Source organism: Sturnira hondurensis, unplaced genomic scaffold (genome assembly GCF_014824575.4).
Source record: "Sturnira hondurensis isolate 20B ecotype Veracruz unplaced genomic scaffold, ASM1482457v3 Scaffold0009664, whole genome shotgun sequence".
Classification (NCBI taxonomy): Eukaryota; Metazoa; Chordata; class Mammalia; order Chiroptera; family Phyllostomidae; genus Sturnira; species Sturnira hondurensis.
Window position 1 is genome coordinate 903,723 of NW_028082295.1, and position 19,638 is coordinate 923,360.

At 39.4% G+C, this 19,638-nt stretch overlaps 1 protein-coding gene across 1 annotated transcript in view; it reads right to left on the reverse strand.

Annotated features, from left to right (window-relative positions):
* The window catches only part of CREG2 (cellular repressor of E1A stimulated genes 2), a 69,771-nt gene extending 50,702 nt beyond the window's left edge, over window positions 1-19,069 (reverse strand). Inside the window, 5 exon segments of the mRNA XM_037057264.1 lie at window positions 15,777-15,951; window positions 18,666-18,684; window positions 18,686-18,773; window positions 18,776-18,958; window positions 18,961-19,069. Of these exon segments, the coding sequence (XP_036913159.1) occupies window positions 15,777-15,951; window positions 18,666-18,684; window positions 18,686-18,773; window positions 18,776-18,958; window positions 18,961-19,069 (574 nt within the window).
* Window positions 19,070-19,638: the final 569 nt, after the last annotated feature.

Here is a 19,638-nt window from a genome sequence, read left to right on the forward strand (position 1 = left end):
CAGCTTTGATTATAACATGCTTTCTGGTTTAAGCTCTCAACTTAATAAAACTGGGATATAAATCAAATATTAAGTTCATTAACAAAGGATCAAGCGCTATTATCTATTTTGAGAGAGAGACAGGCACCCTGTAGTGCAGGCCCCCAAGGCCATATTAAGAATTTTGTTAGATCCAAGATGGCAGCAGATTGGATGGGAGTTACACAAACTTCCTCCCAGGACCAAACTGGAATTACAACTAAATGTTGGAAAAATCTTCCTGAATAACCAACTGAAGACTAACTGGAGAGTAGCCTTATAACCAAGGACTTGCAGAAGAAGTCACATTGAGACTGGTAGTAAGGGCATAAAGGGCAACAGCTGACGTTTTGGAGGGATATCTCAACTCTGGAGGGTGGGGTTCTGATTGAGAAGTAGGGAGTCTAGACTCCAAGCTAGGCTACCAGCCTAGAGCACCAGAAAAGGGAAAGGTGCTTACATAACATCCAGCTGTGAAAAGAAGCAGCACTTATGTCTGCTAGGGAGAGATTGCTAGGAATGCAACCACCCTCTTCATGGGACAACACACAAAATTTTATTTGCAGCCACTTACCCTGGGATCTAGCAGTGGTAGGGTAGAGTGGACCAGAGCTGTGTGAGGAAAGTCTGAGGTTTGTGGCTGTAGGGAAAGAGCTAAAGGGTCAGCTGCTAGGATCCCTGTGCCCAGTGATCCCTCCATACTGCAGAAACCACCTTTTTCAGGCAGAGCACTTCCTCCATGCAGCATTAGCCTGGAGGGAAACTCCACCTGCAAGAATCTCCTCTTGCCCCACCCTGTGGAGCTTAAGATCTGCTGAAAAGTACAGCTGGAGTGTCTTTCAATGACTTAGCCTAACAGGCAACCTGCAGGTAGAAGAAGATATCTGGGTGTTCTGAGACTTTTGCTGACTAACACTGGTACAAGTGCTGGTAAAAGCCAGACTTGGTGTGCAGCTTGGTCCTTTCCACATGCACCCAGGCCCAGCACAGGGAACCACAAGCTGTGGGCTTTTGATCTAGCTTGTTGCCCAGGCCAGTCACAGGGAGTGTCTGGCAAAGATCTACACCAGAGTCTTTGCAGATCTCCCTAATACCTAGAAACAATCACAAAGAGGCTGCCACCATGGGGAGTTAAAGAAATAGACCCCAAATAAAAGAGCAAGAGAATTCTCCAGAAGAAATTAATGGGATGTAGGTAAAAAATTTACTGGATATAGAGTTCAAAGTAATGATTATAAATATGTTCAACAGCATAAAAAAGGACATAGAAACCATAAAAAAGGAAAAGTCAGAAGTCAAGAATGCAGTGTCTGAAATAAATAATATACTGTAAGGTACACACAGTAGTTTAGATGAAGCAGATCAAATCAGCAGTTTGGAAGGTAAGGTAGGAAAAAAAAACACTCAAGCAGAGCATCGACCAGAAAAAGAAATTTTTAAAAATTAGGATAGTTTAAGAGACCTTTGGGACACTAAGCATAACAACATCCACATCACAGGAATACTAAAAGGAGAAAAGAAAGAGCAAGGGATTGAGAACCCATTAGAACAAATAATAATGGAAAACTTCCCCAATCTGTTGAAGGAAAAAGAAACACCAGTTCAGGAAGTGAGGAGAGTCCCAAACAAGATGAACCCAAAAGGGCCCAGACCAATATTAATCATAATTAAAAGGCAAAGCTAAAGACAAAGAAAGACTCTTAAAGGTCACACACAGAAGGCAGTTATTTACCTACAAGTGAGCTTCCATAAGACTGTCATATGATGTGTTTTAACAGAAACATTTCAGGCCACAGGGACTGACATGAAATATTCAAAGTAATGAAGTGCAAGGACCTAAATCCAAGACTACTTTACTCAGCAAGGTTATCATTTAAAATTGAAGGAGAAATAAAATGCTTCCCAGACAAGAAAAAGCTAAAGGAGTTTGTTACCACCAAACCAGTCCTACAACAAATGTTAAAGGGCTAGCTTAAAGAAGAAGAAGAAAGAAGAAGAAAACAAGGAGGAGGAAGAGAAGAAGAAGAAGGAAACATAGTTAAAGGAATAAAATGGCAATAAACACATATGTATCGATATTTACTGTAATGCAAATGGCTTAAATGCTCCAATCAAAAGACATAGGGTAGCTGAATGGATAAAAAACATATGCTGTCTTCAAGAGAAGCACCTCAGAATGAAAGATACACACAGGCTAAAAACAGAGGGATGGAAAAATATGTTCCATCTGAGTGGAAAGAAAAAAGTCCTGGGGTAGCAATACTTATACCTGACAAAACAGACTTAAAAACAAATGCTATAGTAAGAGACAAAGAACAGTGCATAATGATAAAAGGAACACTCCAACACAAGGCTATCAACCTGTAAACATTTATGCGCCCAACATAGGTACACCTAAATATGTAAAGCAAATAGTACTAGACATAAAGAGACAAACTGAGATAAAAACAGTCATAGTAGGGAATTTTTCACACCCCCCATTGATGCGATGTATATATCTCCTAGACAGAAAACCAACAAGGAGATAATGGACTTAAATGATACACTAGATCAAAAGGATTTAATTATTATCTTTAGAGCATTTCACTACAAAGCATCAGAATATACATTTTTTCAAGTGCACACAGAACATTGTCTAGAATAGATCACGTTAGGACACAAAACATGTATCAATAAATTTAAGAAAACTGAAATCATACCAAGCAACTTCTCTGACTTTAGTGCTATGAAATTAGCAATCATTCACAAGAAGAAAACTGAAAAATACACAAAGACATGGAAGCTAAATAACATATTACTAAACAATGAATGGCTCGACAATGAGATAAAGGAAGAAATACAAAGATAACTTGAAAAAATAAATATGAGAACAAACAACCCAAAATTTATGGGACATAGCAAAAGCGGTACTAACAGGGAAATTCATAACATTACATGCCTGTCTCAAGGAACAAGAATAAGCTCATATATACAATCCATAATTACACTTGAAGGATTTTGGAAAAGTATTAACAGAGCATAAAGTGAGTAGAAGGGAGAAAATAATAAAAATCAGAGCAAAAATAAATAAAATAGAGTCTGAAAAACAATACAAAGATTAATGAATCCAAAAGCTATTCTTAAAATGGATAAATAAGGTTGACAAACCTTTAACCAGACTCATCAAGGAAAATGGAAAGATGACCCAAATAAATACAATCAGAAATGAAAGAGGAGAAATAACAACTGACACCAAAGAAATACAAAAACCTGTGAGACAATATTATAAACAACTATATGACAAAAAAATTGGACAATCTGGATGAAATGGACAAATTCCTAGAAACATAAAATCTTCCAAAACCATGCCAGGAAGAATCAGAAAATCTGAATAGATAGATTATATCTAGTGAAATTGAAGCAGAAATAAAAGAAAAAACCTCCCAACAAACAAAAGCCCTGGACTGAATGGCTTCACAGGTAAATTTTACCAAACATTCAAAGAAGAACTAATACCTCATCTCAAACTATTCCAAAAAATCCAAGAGAAGGGAAGATGCCCCCAAGCTTATTTTATCAGGCCAACATTAGCCTAATTCTAAAACCAGATAAAGACACCTAAAGAAAGAAAATTATAGGTCAATATCTTTAATAAACACTGATGCTAAAATCCTCAACAAAATATCAACAAACTGAAAAAAGGGGGAAATGGTGGTGGAGTAGGATGGAGCGACTCCAGTTCTCGTACCCCTGGGAGAAAATCCTGGCAGATCTACTGAGGAACAGCTCAATCAATTCCCCAACCAACAATTCCCCAGCATTTATGAAAATGAGACCAGAGATAGTGATGGACCAGACAGCTACAGGTCGGTGGAGTCTCAGGGACGTGAGTAAGGACAGAGGCAGCCGGGCCTGCGGCAGCCCTCGGCCTGCACCTAACGGCCTTGGAGCTGCTGCTGCCACAGCTTTCAGGGCCCAGAGGCTTCCATCTACAGCCAGCATCGGGACATCTGCCACAGAGGACTCATTGGGAGACCAGCACCTGTGAATAAAGACAAAAGCAGCAGCGGCAGGGCCGGCTGCCCTCAGCCACCCCTTAACACCTCGGAGCCGCAGTGTTAGGGGTGTAGAGGCTTCCGTTTGCGGCCAGTGCCACAGAGGACTCATAGGGAGCCCAGCACCCAATGAGGCCTTGGGCCGGCTGGGGGGTCCTTGCAAGAGAGCTGGCTCCATCCCTCCCTATCTAGGCAGGGCTGAGTGGCAGAGACCTGTCTGCCTAGGTGTGCAGGGAGGATGGCAAGGACAGGGGGCCTTGTTCAGTTGCGATCTCTGTGGTCGCTAGCCCACCAGCCCGCCAGCCCAGGAAATTTCAGAGGAGCATTCTCCTAACCTGTCGGGTTTGGGATTGGGCTGGGCTGAGATGCAGGCTTTCTGGAGAAGTTTTTATTGGAAAGTAGACTGAGGTGTTCTGTGAAGGCAGCTTCACTTGCTCCTCACCCAGCCACAGGACTGGGAAGGACCAATACCAGATCCCGTGGGACCCAGGCCAGCCTGTCGGGTGGGTGGGCGCCTACACCCCAGTCTGGTAGCCTGGCTGGCACGTGGGAGTGTGCCTGGCCTACAACCCAGTCCACAGAGAAGTCCCCCCGAAACCAGAAAAACTGGATTGGACAGTTTGAAACCAACAAGAGAGGTGGTTTTTTTTTTTAAACTATTTTTTGTACTTTTTTTAAAACTTTTTTTTCAGTAATCATATATTTTTAAATTTTATTGTTGCTGTATCTTTCAGTAATTTGTTCCTCTCCTTTCTTTTTTCCTACTTTAGTCCTTCTTCCTGTCACCCCAAACTTTTTCCTCCCTTCTCCTGCCCTTTTTTGTGTGTTTGTTTATTGCTTTCTATACCACTGTAAATACTTCACAACACGTCTCTTGGGTCTTAGCCCACTTTACAGGTTCCTGAATTCTATTACTGTAGTGATTAACACTACTTGCTCACACGCTATTCCTATTTACTCTCCTTTACTCTCATCTTACCTCAAAATCTGACCACCTGAAACCTCACTGCTTTCAGGATACAACTCACAAGTCTTCCCTCCCCAACAAGAGACTTATCTTTGGTCTATCCTTTCTTAAAGTGGGTTGAAGATTACAGTTAACACTATATATAGCCTAAAGATCTTCTATCTCTTCTCTTTCGGCTGTGACTGTAAATATAATAAAGTACTCTCCTGCTGTCATAAACCATTTTGCCTCCCCCCTCAGCTGATCACACACACATGAAGTAAGGAGTAGGTGGAAGTGGAGAACACCAAGATACCTGCAGGAGACTGCACCACTGAATTTCACAGGTATTCTACCACAGAAGTTCACACTATGAACCCAGGGAGTCAGAACAGATCAATTTAAGAAGCCGAGGCTAGGAAAAAGAGTCTCATGATCAATGGGAAGACAAAGAAACAATGCCCAAATGAAAGAAAAGGTGGAAACCTGAAAAATAATATTAGATGAAAGAGAGGCAAGTCAACTATCAGATATTGAATTCAAAGCACCAGTTATCATGAAATTCAAAGAGCTGAAAATGAGCTACCAGAAACTAGAGGGGAGCTACAATGAGCTCTCCGCAAACTATGTCAACATGAAAAAGGAAATAGAAACTATCAGCAAAGGACAAGACGTAATGAAGAATACAATTTCTAAACTGAAGAACATAGTAGAAGGAATGAAAACCAGTACTGATGAGGCAGAAGATCAGATCAGGGAGATGGAGGACACAGTAGAGAGAATGTCCCAGAAAGCAAGAAATGAAAAAGAGGCTCAAAAAGAATGAAGAGGGATTAAGAGAAATGGAAGACAATATGAAACGTAGTAATATCCAAATAATATGAATACCAGAAGGAGAAGAAGAAAAAGGGATAGAAAACCTATTTGAAAGAGTAATGATGGAAAATTTTCCTAATTTGAGGAGAGAAAAAGTTATGCGAATCCAGGAATCACAGAGAGTCCCATTCAAGAGGAAGCCAAAGAGGCCCACTTCAAGACATATCATCATTAAAAGGCAAAATTCCAAGACAAGGAGAGAATCTTAAAGGCATCAAGGGAGTAAAAGGAAGTAACATACAAGGGAGCCCCAATAAGGTTAGCTACTGACTTCTCAATGGAAGCACTCCAAGCAAGAAGAGAATGGCAAGAAATATTCCAAGTAATGAGAACCAGAGGCCTACAACCAAGGCTATTTTACCCAGCAAAGCTCTCAATTATGATAGAAGGCCAAATAAAGAGCTTCCAAGACAAAAGAAGTCTAAAAGAATATGCCTCCACCAATCCAGCTCTACAAGAAATACTAAAAGGACTGCTTTAAGGAAAGGAAGGAAACAAGAGAGACAGAGAGGAACTCTGGTACAAAAATGGCAATGAATAAGTACCTATCAATAATAACCTTAAATGTAAATGGATTAAATGCTCCATCAAAATACATAGAATAGCTGAATGGATAAGAAAGCATGACCCACACATATGCTGCCCACAAGAGACCCACCTCAGGTCAAAAGACCATCACAGACTAAAAGTGAAAGGGTGGAAACAAATTTTCCAAGCAAATGGTCAAGAAAAAAAAGCCAGGGTAGCAATTCTAATATCAGATGAAATAGATTTCAAAAACAGGGCCACAAAGAGAGACCCAGAAGGTCACTTCATAATACTCAAGGGAAGAATCCACCAAGAAGACATTAACATCGTAAATGTATATGCACTCAACATAGGAGCACCCAAATATATAAGATAAATCCTAAAGGACTTTGGGAAAAATATTGACAGCAACACAACTATAGTAGGGGACTTTAACACCCCACTGTCAAAAAAGGACAGATCTTCAAAACAAATGTCAACAAAGATATAGCTGCACTAAACAACACCCTAGATGAAATGGACTTGACTGATATATATAGAGCTCTTCATCCCAAAGAAGCTAAATACACATTCTTTTCAAATGCACATGGAACATTTTCAAAGATAGACCACATGATAGGACACAAAATGAGCATCAACAAATTCAAGAAAATTGAAATCATATCAAGCATTTCTTTGACCACAAGGGACAGAAATTAGAAACCAACCCCACATGAAAAAAACCCAAAACACCCAAAATCATGGAGACTGAATGGTATGCTATTAAACAATGAATGGGTCAAGATTGAAATTAGGGAAGAAATCAAAAAGTTTCTGGCAACAAATGAAGATGAACTCACAACAACCCCAAATTTATCGGACATGGCCAAGGCAGTCCTGACAGGGAAGTTCATAGCAATACAGGCTTACCTACAGAAGATGGAAACATTTCAAACAAACAACCTAACCCTATGCCTGCAAGAACTCGAAGAACAACAACAAAGACAGCCCAGAGCAAGTACAAGGAAGGAAATAACCAAGATCAGAGCAGAATTAAATGACATAGAGACTAAAAGCATAATTCTAAGGATCAATGAATCCAAGAGTTGGTTTTTTGAAAAGATAAACAAAATAGACAAGCCTTTAAGTAGGCTCATTAAGAAAAGAAGAGAGAGGACACAAATAAACACAATCAGAAATGAAAGAGGGGAAATTACAACTGATACCAGAGAATCAGAAGGGATTGTAAGAAATTACTATGAAAAACTGTATGCCAAAAAATTGAAAAACCTAGGTGAAAGGGACAAATTTCTAGAAAAATATAGTCTTCCAAAACTCAATGAAAAAGAAGTAGAAAGCCTGAACAGACTAATAACAGCAGATGAAATTGAAGCAGTAATCAAAAAACTTCCATCACACAAAAGCCCTGGACCAGATGGTTTCACAGGAGAATTCTACAAACTTTTAAGGAAGAACTAACCCCTATTCTTAGCAGAGTATTCCAAAAAATCCAAAATGATGGGAAGCTCCCAAACTCTTTTTATGAAGCCAGCATCATCCTAATTCCAAAACCAGATAGAGACACAACAAAGAAAGGAAATTATAGGCCAATATTGCTGTTGAACATAAATCCTAAAATCCTCAATAAAATATTGGCAAATCACATCCAACAATATATCAAAAAGATCATACACCATGACCAAGTGGCATTCATCCCAGGGATGAAAGGATGGTTCAATATCCGCAAATCAGTAAATGTAATACATTACATAAACAAAAGCAAAGACAAAAACCAGGTAGTCATATCAATAGATGCAGAAAAAGCTTTTGATAAGGTACAACATCCCTTTATGATAAAGGTACTCAGCAAAGTGGGAATTGAGGGATCATTCCTCAATATAATAAAGGCTGTATATGAGAGGCCTACAGCCAACATCATACTCAATGGGCAAAAACTAAAATATTTTCCACTAAGATCAGGAACAAGACAAGGTTGCTCACTTTCACCACTTCTATTTAATATATTATTGGAAGTTTTAGCCTCAGCGATCAGGCAAGAAAAGTAAATAAAAGGCATTCAAATTGGAAAGGAGCAAACAAAACTGTCATTGTTTGCAGATGACATGATAGTGTACATGGAGTAACCAATAGACTCTACTAAAAAATTGCTCGAACTAATAAATGAATTTGGCAAAGCAGCGGGTTACAAAGTCAATATCCAGAAATCAAGGGCATTTTAGTATACTAACAATGAATCAGCAGAAGCAGAAATCAAGAAAAAAATCCCATTTGATATAGCAAAAACAAAAATAAAATACCTAGGAATAAACCTAACCAAGGAGGTAAAAGACCTGTATGTAGAAAACTACACAACACTGAAGAAAGAAATCAAGGAAGACACAAACAAATAGAAAGATATACCGTGTTCATGGATTGAAAGAATTAACATCATCAAAATGTCCATACTACCCAAAGCAATTTGCAGATTCAATGCAATACCTATTAAAGTACCAATGACATATTTCACAGACATAGAACAAACACTTCAAAACTTTATATGGGACCATAAAAGACCCTGAATAGCACCCGCAATTTTGAGAAAGAAGAACAAAGTAGGAGGGATCACAATACCTGATATCAAACTGTATTACAAGGCCACTGTAGTCAAAACAGCCTGGTACTGGCATAAAAACAGGCACATAGACCAATGGAATAGAACAGAGAGCCCAGAAATAAACCCAACTCTCTACAGTCAATTAATATTCAACAAAGGGGGCAATAACATAAAATGGAGTAAAGACAGCCTTTTCAACAAATGGTGTAGGGAGAACTGGTCAGCTACATGCAAAAAATGAAACTCAAGCACCAGCTTACACCATACACCAAAATAAATTCAAGGTGGATAAAAGACTTAAATATAAGTCAGGAAACCATTAAAGTCCTAGAGGAGAACATTGGCAGGAAAATCTCAGATATTTCACGCAGCAACATTTTTACTGATATGTCCCCTAGAGCAAGAAATATAAAGGAAAGAATAAACAAATGGGATCTCATCAAAATAAAAAGCTTCTGTGTGGCTAATGAAAACAGCATTAAAATAAAAAGACAACCAACTGTATGGGAAAACATATTTGCCAGTGATACCTCAGACAAAGGTTTAATCTCCAAAATATACAAAGAACTTACACGACTTCACTCTAAGAAGACAACTAACCCAATTAAAAAATCGGGAAAGGACTTGAACAGACACTTCCCCAAGGAGGACATACAGAGGATCCAGAGACACATGAAAAGATGCTCACTATTGCTAGCTATCAGAGAGATGCAAATTAAAACCACAATGTGATACCACTTTACAACGGTGAGAATGGCTATCATAAACAAAGCAATAAACAACAAATGTTGGAGAGGGTGTGGGGAAAGGGGGACTCTGGTCCACTGTTGGTGGGATTGTAGACTCATACAACCATTATGGAAAACAGTATGGAATTTTCTCAGAAAACTGAAATTGGACCTGCCTTTTGACTAGTAATTCCACTGCTAGGATTTTATGCTAAGAACCCTAAAACACCAATCCCAAAGAACATATGCATCCCAATGTTCATAGTAGCACAATTTACAATAGCCAAGAGTTGGAAGCAATCTAGATGCCCGTCAGTAAATAAATGGATCAAAAAACTATGGTACATATACACAATGGAATTCTATGCTGCAGAAAGAAAGAAGGAGCTCGTACCTTTTGCAACAGCATGGATGGAACTGTAAAGCATTATGCTGAGTGAAATAAGCCAGGTGTTGAAGGAGAAATACCATATGATCTCACCTTTAACAGGAAGCTAAATAACAAAACAAACAAGCAAGCAAAATATAACCAAAGACACTGAAATAGAGAACAATCTGACAGTGTCCAGAGGGAAGAGGGGAGGGAATGTCAGGGGAAATAATGGAGGGATTTAGAGGAACATATCTAAAGGATACATGGACAACAACTGAGAAGGGTGGAAATGGGAGGGAGGGGGGAGCACGGGGGCCGGATGGGATGGGAGTAATAGACAGAAAACTGTACTTGAAAAATAATTAAATTAAAAAAGGAAAAAATATTAGCAAACTGAATAGAGCAACATATCAGAAAAATCATACACCATGATCAAGTGGGATTTATTCTAGCAATGTAAGGCTGGTACAATACCCACAAATAAACAAATGTGATGTACTACATAAATAAAACTAAAGATAAAAACCTCCTATCAATAGATGCTGAAAAAGCATTTGATAAAATTTAGCACACATGTGTGATAAAAATTCCCACTTTGCTTTTCACAGCAAAGTGGGAATTGAGGAATCATACCTCAACATAATAAAGGTCCTTTGACAAACCTTTAGCCAACATCATAGTCGATTGGCAAAAACTACAAGTGTTCCCCTTAAAATCTAGAACAAGACAGGGACGTCCGCTTTTCGTACTCTAGAAGTCCTAGTCATAGAAATCGGATTAAAAAAGACGAAATAAAAGATATCCAACTTGAAATGGAAGAGGTAAAACTTGTTACCTGCAGATGACATCATACTGTATACAGAGAAACCTAAAGACTGCATCAAAAAACTACTAGAACTGATAAATAAATTCAGTAAAGTAACAGGATACCAAATTAATATCCAGAAATCAGTTGCATCTTATATGCCAATAATGAACTATCAGAAAGAGAAATTAAGAAAACAATCCCATTTACAATTTCTGCAAAAAAAAAATACCTAGGAATAAATTTAAGCAAGAATGTAAAAGACCTGTACTTAGAAAATAATAAGACACCGAAGAAAGAAATTGAAGAATATAGAATAAGTGGGAGCATGTACCATGTTCATGGATAGGAAGGATTAACAACATTAAAATGTCCATGTTACCCAAAGCAATTTATAGATTCGATACAATTCCTATCAAGATGCCAATGATATATTTCACAGAACATTTATTTGGCCCCACACAGAAACAAAGGGCCCCAAAAGAGCAAGAACAATCTTGAGAAATAAGAACAAACTTGTAGGAATCAATGCTACCTAGAATCAAAGTATACTATAAGGCTAATCAAATCATCATGGTCCTGGAATAAAAACAGACATATTCAATAGATCAATGGAACAGAATAAAGAACCCAGAAATAAACCTATGCCTCTATAGTCCATTAATATTTGACAGAGGAGACAGAAACATGCAATTGACTAAAGATAGTTTATTCAGTAAATGGTATTGGGAAAATTAAACAGATACATGGAAGATAAAACTAAACCACATTTTTATAATACTCATGAGAATAAACTGAAACTTATATGTTAGACTTGAAACTATAAATATCCTACGTTTATAGGCAGTAAAATCTTGAAGACTTCTTGTAGCAATGTTTTTTTAATATACCTCCTTAGGCAACAGAAACAAAATAAAAAGTTTTGCATGACAGAGGAAACTATCAACAAATTAAAAGATAACTAATTGAATGGGAGAACATATTCCCCAATATATCTGATAAGGTGTTAATATCCAAAATAAATCTGATAAGATGTTAATATCCAATAATGTTATAAATCTCAATACCAAAACTCCCCCAAAATTCAATTAAAAATGAGCAAAGGTTTTGAATAGACACTTCTCCAAAGAGGACATACAGGTGGCCAATATATATATGAAAGGATGCTCAACATCACAAATTGTCAGTGCAAATTAAAACCACAGAGACATAAGCTCACATCTGTCAGAATGGTTGTCATTAGTGAGTCAACAAAAAAAGTTTTGGTAAGGATGTTGAGACAAAGGAATCCTTTGAACTGTTGGTGGGAATGCATATTTGGCATACCCATCGTGGAAAGTAGTATGGAGTTACCTCAAAATAATAAACATGAAACTCTCTTATAGCCCAATAATTCCACTCATGAGAATTTATCCAAAGAAACCCAGAACACTAATTTGAAAGAACACCTGCTCCCTCATGATCATTTGCCACTATTTACAATAGCCAAGATTTGGAAGCAGCCCAAGTGTCCAAGTGAATAAAAACAGCTATGGTACATTTACTCAATGGAATACTACTCAGTCATTAAAAAGTAAGAAATTTTTACCCTTTGCAACAGCACAAATGGACCTGGAGACCATTATGGTAAGAGAAATAATCCAGTCAGAGAAAGGCAATTACCACACAATTTCACTTATATGTGGAATCTAATGATCAAAGTGAACTAACAAGCAAAACAGGGAGAGACTCATAGATAGAGAGCAAACTGTAGCTCTTGGGTGGGGGTTGTTGGGGTGGAGATGTCAAGCAAAAAAGAAAAAGAAAAAAGAAAAAACTCATGGACATGGACAACTGTGTGGGGACTGCAGAGGATGGTGGGTAGGTGAGGTGGAAGAGGGTATAAGGGGGATAAATGGTAATGGAAAAATACAATTAAAAACTTAAAAAATAGTTTTGTCATTTTCCCTAATGAAAGAGTTTAAGTTGGAGAATCTCAAAATCTGATTTGTGTTTTGAAAGATCACTTTAGTCAGTGGACTGAGGATAAATTCAAGGTGATGAAGAGTAGGAATATCAGTTGAAGGCAACTATAAGTATACATTCTCAGATACGTAATTGTTGAATATGTGAAAATACACACACACATACACAAATATATCTATTTGTCTGTCTTTCTGTCATCTACTTATCTGCTTATTAAACACATACACTATATATATATATATATATATATATATATATATATATATATATATATATAGTGTATGTGTGTATATATATATATACATATATAGATACATATACACACATACATAATTTTAAAATGACAAATGAAGCTTTAAAAATGCAGAGGATCAGTGCAGTCTGCTCTTGCAGTAATCCCAGACTTGTATTCCTCTCCCACTTGGGCTTGAATTGTGTTTGGCCCCATTTATTGAGGGCCTTCCTTTTCAAAGGCTGTGTCTTCATGCAAGTGCTTGTCAGGGCAGTTCTTAGACATAGACATTTCTAACTGATGCCATCGTGCTCTGGGCCAGAGCACCTCCTACTTGGCTTGTTCAGGGCAATGGTGTCTGCCCATCTTTAACTGGTTAAGTCTCTGTGCTTAACATTATCAAGATTATGAAGGTGAAATCCAACATGTAATGGCAAATTTGGAACATGAACCTCACACAGGTAAATCCACCTGGGCTTAAGCAGCTCATGGGAACTGGTGGACTCTGGGGTGATCACAAGCCCCATGGTCTTGAAACCTTTGCTTTGTTGCTTACTGAGGATAAACTTAATTGTGTAGATATTTACATCATATTTTAATGCTTTAGAAGCTTAACCAGTACAAGGGTGTGGCAGTTGTGGGAAGTAAAGTTTCACAGGAAGACCTAGATATCAGGGTTCCAATTGGTTGTGGCTCATCCCTTCTTTTCCAGGCCAGAGTGACAAGTGTGCTGAGACATTAATGACCTCAGCCCTTGGTGGTCACTTCAGACCATGAGCTGCCTCATCTGGTTACCCCAGCATGCTTCACAGATGTCCGTACTTTCTGTGTGTGGCACGAGCACAGTCTACACACATAGCTTCAGGATACGCAAATGAGTATACAAAGTTCTTATGGACCTGGAACCCTCTGGTGAGGACCTCAATGAGCTGGATTTGTCACCATTCCTAGCTTCCATATCTTTCAGCTGTCTACTGGACTTTTCAGTAGACAATTCCTTTCATGATATGAGTGCTACAGTGGATTAGCTCACTGCTCTGTTCTATAGACTATTTCCAGGAGCAGGTGTGCTATGGGATTTGGGATCAACCAGTTTCAGCATGACTGCTTTTAGGATGCCTGAATTAGGAATACATCAGATATTTAGAAAGTTATCCTGGGAATATACTTCTAATAACAGCAAGTTTGAGTGGTCAAGAACAGAGAAAATATTCCATGAAAAAGGAAACATTCCTTTTCCTGACTACTTGCCATTCTAATAGGATGCCCAGTCATTTGAACGATCTCCAGCCCAATGGAGTCTCTCATTGTCAGCATCCCAAGGGTTAGTGACAGTGTCTTATCCAGACTGCATTTTATAGTGCGTTGTTCCTTTATTAATTACCACTTCTGTTACCAAAGAACTAATAGATTTCTTTGCTTAATGTTTTTCATGTTTTGCTTTTAAAAATAGAATTTTGGAGCTGGGATGAATCTTATGCAAGTTTCTAAAGTGTTACTATATTGTACAAGTGAGCAACTGAGGCCCTGGGGATTAAGGGATTCTTCTGAGGGCACTTGCTGCATTTGCTGCTTTTGAGGGTGGGCACATTTGCAGCCCCCATGCCAGCTCAGTATAGACATCTCCCTAGCAGGATTTGATTTCAAGCTCTACATTTTAAATCCAGGAAAAGGTGTTGGATTAATGTTCCATTTGAGCTTAAGTGTGTTTTCTTTTAGACAGTTTTTGAGAAAGTGTATTAAAGGAGTCCAAGTCTTTATTGCACTTGTCTCTCTGGGGAGATATAAATTAATTTGAAAAACAATAAATAAATTCTATGCTGAATGTTTCTTGAAGAAAACTACTATGGCTCTTCCTTCCAAAACCTCCTCCCCACCTCTGTCCCGACCCTTTTATAACAAGAGCTACCATTTATCTACCTGGTATTATCCAGGTCACTTTGTAAATATTTCTGACCCTCTTGTCAAAAAAATGATAATAGATGGAACCACTTTAAAATGGAGCCAGAGTTGCCATGCCAGAGGAGCTGCCTTGCACATCCTATGTCTCAAACCTTAAAAGGTTAAAACAGAGCAAAATCACCCTTGGACTAGACCTCAGCAACCTTGTGTCCATCAACACTATAAATGTTACAAGAAAGCACTTGTTATGACTACTGGACTAATGAATATTGGACTGAAAATTAAAGACATTGCTTAGAACTAACATCACTATGTTATGTTATTTGCACCAATAGAAATGTTGGTGTCTTCTTTCTAATTGATATAATTGCCACCCCTTTTTTTTCTTGTTAAATACCCATTGCCTTGTCTCCTAATCAGAACACTATTTGAGCTGAATCAGTGCTGGTCTCAATTAGTGCTTCTTGCCTCTCACTTTGAAAGTCCCTTTTATTTTTAGGTCAATACTTCCAATAACCCTACAAGGTAGAAATTATTATTATTATTATTTTACCAATAAGGAAATAGAAGATCCCAAATCACCCAGTTTGGTGACTGATGGAATTCTGCTGATCTGATTCCAAGGCAGATTCTGATTCCTATACTATCCATATTAAGTTGGTGAAGAAATCACTTTGCATCTTAGGGACCTTTTCAAGTCATTCGACCCAGAGAGGGCCCACCCCACAGCCTCCCTGCTTGATGCAGAAGATTTGTGTTGTGGAGGCAAACCCCCGTCTATCTGCGGAACTCTTCTTCCAATTCTGGCATCAGGAGTGAGGCCACTGGGTTTTTCATCAGATCAGCCACAATGAAGTCCTTGGGTGTCACATAGAAGAAAGGAATCCCAGTGCTGTTGTTCAAAGGGCCATCAGTGGTGCACAAACAGTTTCCAAATGGCAGTCCTGGAATCTAACAAACACCAAAAAAGTCTTTTTCAATGCAGAGTTGTGGATTGACCTAAGCTTAATTTGTGTCCCTGACCAGGAATTATAGTGCCAGGGCTGTGAAAGGAGCATGGTATTACCATGGTTCTGATAGGGAATAATTAAGGCACAGTGGTTCTCATTCTGCCCAGTTTACACACAGTGATGCCTCTAGAATTTCTATAGAGGAGCTTAGTAATGACATTCTGATTGAGAGGAAGGTTGTTCTTGAAGCTGTAAGTACAATCCATATTAAACATACTCACTTTATTGAATCTGAAGTCATTTTGGGGAGGGGATGTGAAATTTATGGAGGGCTACTAAAACCTTTTTCACAACTTGTCCCTGGAAACCCCACTGGCTTCACTGCCTCCTCCAAGTTTTGGGGCATAGGATTTAAGTCTTAATTTAGACATTTTACCTTGGCTGTGGACTCTAGGAACTTTTTGTTATTGTTTCTTTTAGGGATGCACTACTTTGTCACATATTAGTCATGATTTTATTTTAATCAATAATATTTCATTATATAATTCAGCAATGTATGGGGAATTGATCTCACATCCTTTTAGCTTAAATGAAGTAACAGAATTATGTTATGCCAATTTTTGCTTGTGAAATTCTCAGACATATAAAAAAGTATTTCTTGGGTCTTCCCAAGCCCTGCTGGGTGCAACATCGCCATGAGCTTTTTCCTTTACAGTGTTCCTCATTGTCAATGAGCTCAGAAATCAGGGCTGTCTTTGTCTTTGAAGTGCTACGTGACAACAATGTGTGGAATAGTAATAAGGATAGCTTGAATCTTTTAAGAAAACAATGTTAACGAGTCCTTCAAAATCATAATATCAGTTCATTCACAGACTCCGCTTTTCTGTTAGTTACCAATTGCCTAGAGCCGTGTTTTGCACACATGGCAGGCACTCAGTAAACGTTTTCTGAATTCATTAAGTTTGGATTAAATATCAATATTGGGAAGATGAAGTGCCAATGAAGCTAAGAAAAGGGATATCAAAAGTACAAAATATCTTTAAAACAATGACATTAGACTGAATTGTTTAAAGCAACCTGTGTTTTAAACCAAGGTCAGCTTCATATTTAAGCCTCATACCCTTTAAAGGTGTGTCTTAGAAGCATAACATATAATGTGAAAAACCATTTGGATGCTTTGAAAGAGGGTAAGATGGTTGCCTTAATCAGAATAAGGTTGCATCTAGATAATGTTTTTAAGCTAACCTAGTCAACCATTTGACTAACCTAGTCAACCTCTGGGTGCCAGAGCACCCAGTGATCTGGCCAGTCTCAGAGATGATGAGACCCTTGGTTGGGGAAAGAACCTGACCTATGACCAATGACCTAGACCTTCCATAAAATAACTTTTTTGGCATGCAGTTAATAGTTTGCATTACTACCCTGTAGATAACCCCTTACATCTATCTTAACAGCTGTAAACACTTTCTGGAGGATGTATATTTTGGATGTTACTCCTCATAATTTATTCATGAATGTCATTTCAGGTTCAGGTGGAATCAAGTCTAACAGAGATAATAGCTCATTCCAGCATTTACACACTTTGCACAATAAGACTCCTTTCCAGAAAAATTATTGAGTTCCATTTTTTGTTTCTCTATTTTTTAAAATATAAATTTTCATCAAGGCCCTCGTGATGTCTTTCTCTCAGTCCCCAATTTGGTTCTCTGTTGGTAAGTGACAGGGAAGTTCAGCTCTATCAGTGGGGGCTGTGAGCTGGGAGGGGCTGATCACACCTAATTTGTGATGCCAAAGGACATCCAGTGGTTCCTTTTGTTCAGGTCGCTGGTAATGAGCTGGTTATTTACATGTCTCTATGATTGAGCATCTCAAGATTGTGCTTCAGTCCCCATTCATCTGGCAGGAAGTTTGGTTGTCAGCCCCCCACCTCCCCACTCCTGCCCCCATACTTTGCCAAGCCAATTGAAGCAAAATCTGCTTCCATTATTTACACAGTGTCTACAGACCAACTCAGCCCACTGGGTGATGCGGATCCAGGCTTACAGAGTTCACGACATTATAGATGAGATAGGAGACAAATTCACACAGACTACTGAGTCCTGTGGAGGACTGGGGGCAGCAGGGCTTCTCTCTCAAGAGGAGAAAAAGCCTTGTAGCACCTTAGCCACTCTCTCAAGAGGAGTGCCCCGACCCTTGCCTTGACAAGCTTTTATTGCTTTTCTGGGCTCACTACTTGATGGTCTTCATTTACTATGTACAGGTTTGCTTTAGGCAGTTACCTTTTACAAAAAACAAAGGAGAGTATGCTGCTAATCACATCACAGAAGCAGGATATTTGCAAATGCAAAGGGAAAATGGTTTGAACTGGTTACACTTGTCCTTGGAAGGTTTAACATGGATTTTAGGAAGTTACTTTAAAGATATGCAGTAAATGTGACTGCCTCAATTCAGGGTGAGGGAGTTTTAGCAAAAGCAAGTCTCAAAGTGGCCTAGGTACAATGCAGGCCTGATTCCCCAGGGGAGAACTTAGGGGGAGTGGGTCCTGTGTGGGCCCAGGCCACGCAGAATAGTCTCCTATAACTGGGTACATCTGTTAGACTTGGATCCAAGTACATAAGTGGTTGCTAGCATCTCCCTGATCCCTGGGTGTGTCGCATGGGTGCCAGGACACTGCAAGGCATTCATCTGCCACTGGCTTCCTGCAGGGTGGCTTACCTTCTCATGTGTGGATAGCAGCCAGACAGCCCCAGGCACTGGCATGGACCAGGAAACAGGCGGTGCCCTGGTGCAGCATAGAGCTGCTCGCCCATGGGTAGGAGAACATCCAGGGCTCACAGGTGGCAGCCTAGCAGGGGTGGTGCTCGCGGGAGATGGCAGGTGTGGGTCCTTCCTGTGCACTGAGGTCGGGAAACCCCACTGCCAGATACTGCCTGAGTCCTCCAGCAGCGTGAATATTGCCTCCTCTGTGGAACGGCTGTCCAGTTCCTCGTCCACCTGGATGGTGACACTGAGCTCACGATCATGTAGCCTGTGGCGGGGGACAGCAGGGCGCTGCAGCACAAAAACCAGGAGAGGCTTGTCCCGGGCAGCGCCTGCCGTGGTCGGAGGCACACTGACATTTTGCAGGCAGTGCTCGGCCATCTCAAATGGCTGGAGATGTCAGCAGCGCTCCCCAGTGGCTGAATCAGGGAGCTGGCACTCCCTTCCCCCCTGTAGCAGGAGCCACCAACCAGGGAGATGCCCTGGAGGCTGCTCATCACCTATAGAAGTTGAGGCTCTTGCAAAACCAGATTGAGCTTCAAAGCTGTGCGCACAACAGTCAACAGGTGCAGCACACAGAGTCCCCAATTGAGTACCAGGTCTGGGATGCTCTCAGTTCCCACTGCATGGCTCATGTTTTGCAGCAGATGATGGACATTCAAATCCCCCCTTAATACAATCCTTCGCTTTCCTACTGTGACCCTGCCAAGTTACTTAATTTGTCTGTGCCCCAGTTACTCATTAGAAAACGAAGAAAAACAGTATTTAACTCATAAGGGTGATGGATGGGAGGATTAAATGAGTTAATATTTGGAGAGGCTTAGAACAGTACATAGCATGGAACAAGCATTATATTTTGATAACAAACACAGGTAGAGATTGTTATCATGCTTTATAGAAGAGGAAATTGAGTAAATGGTGTGTAAAA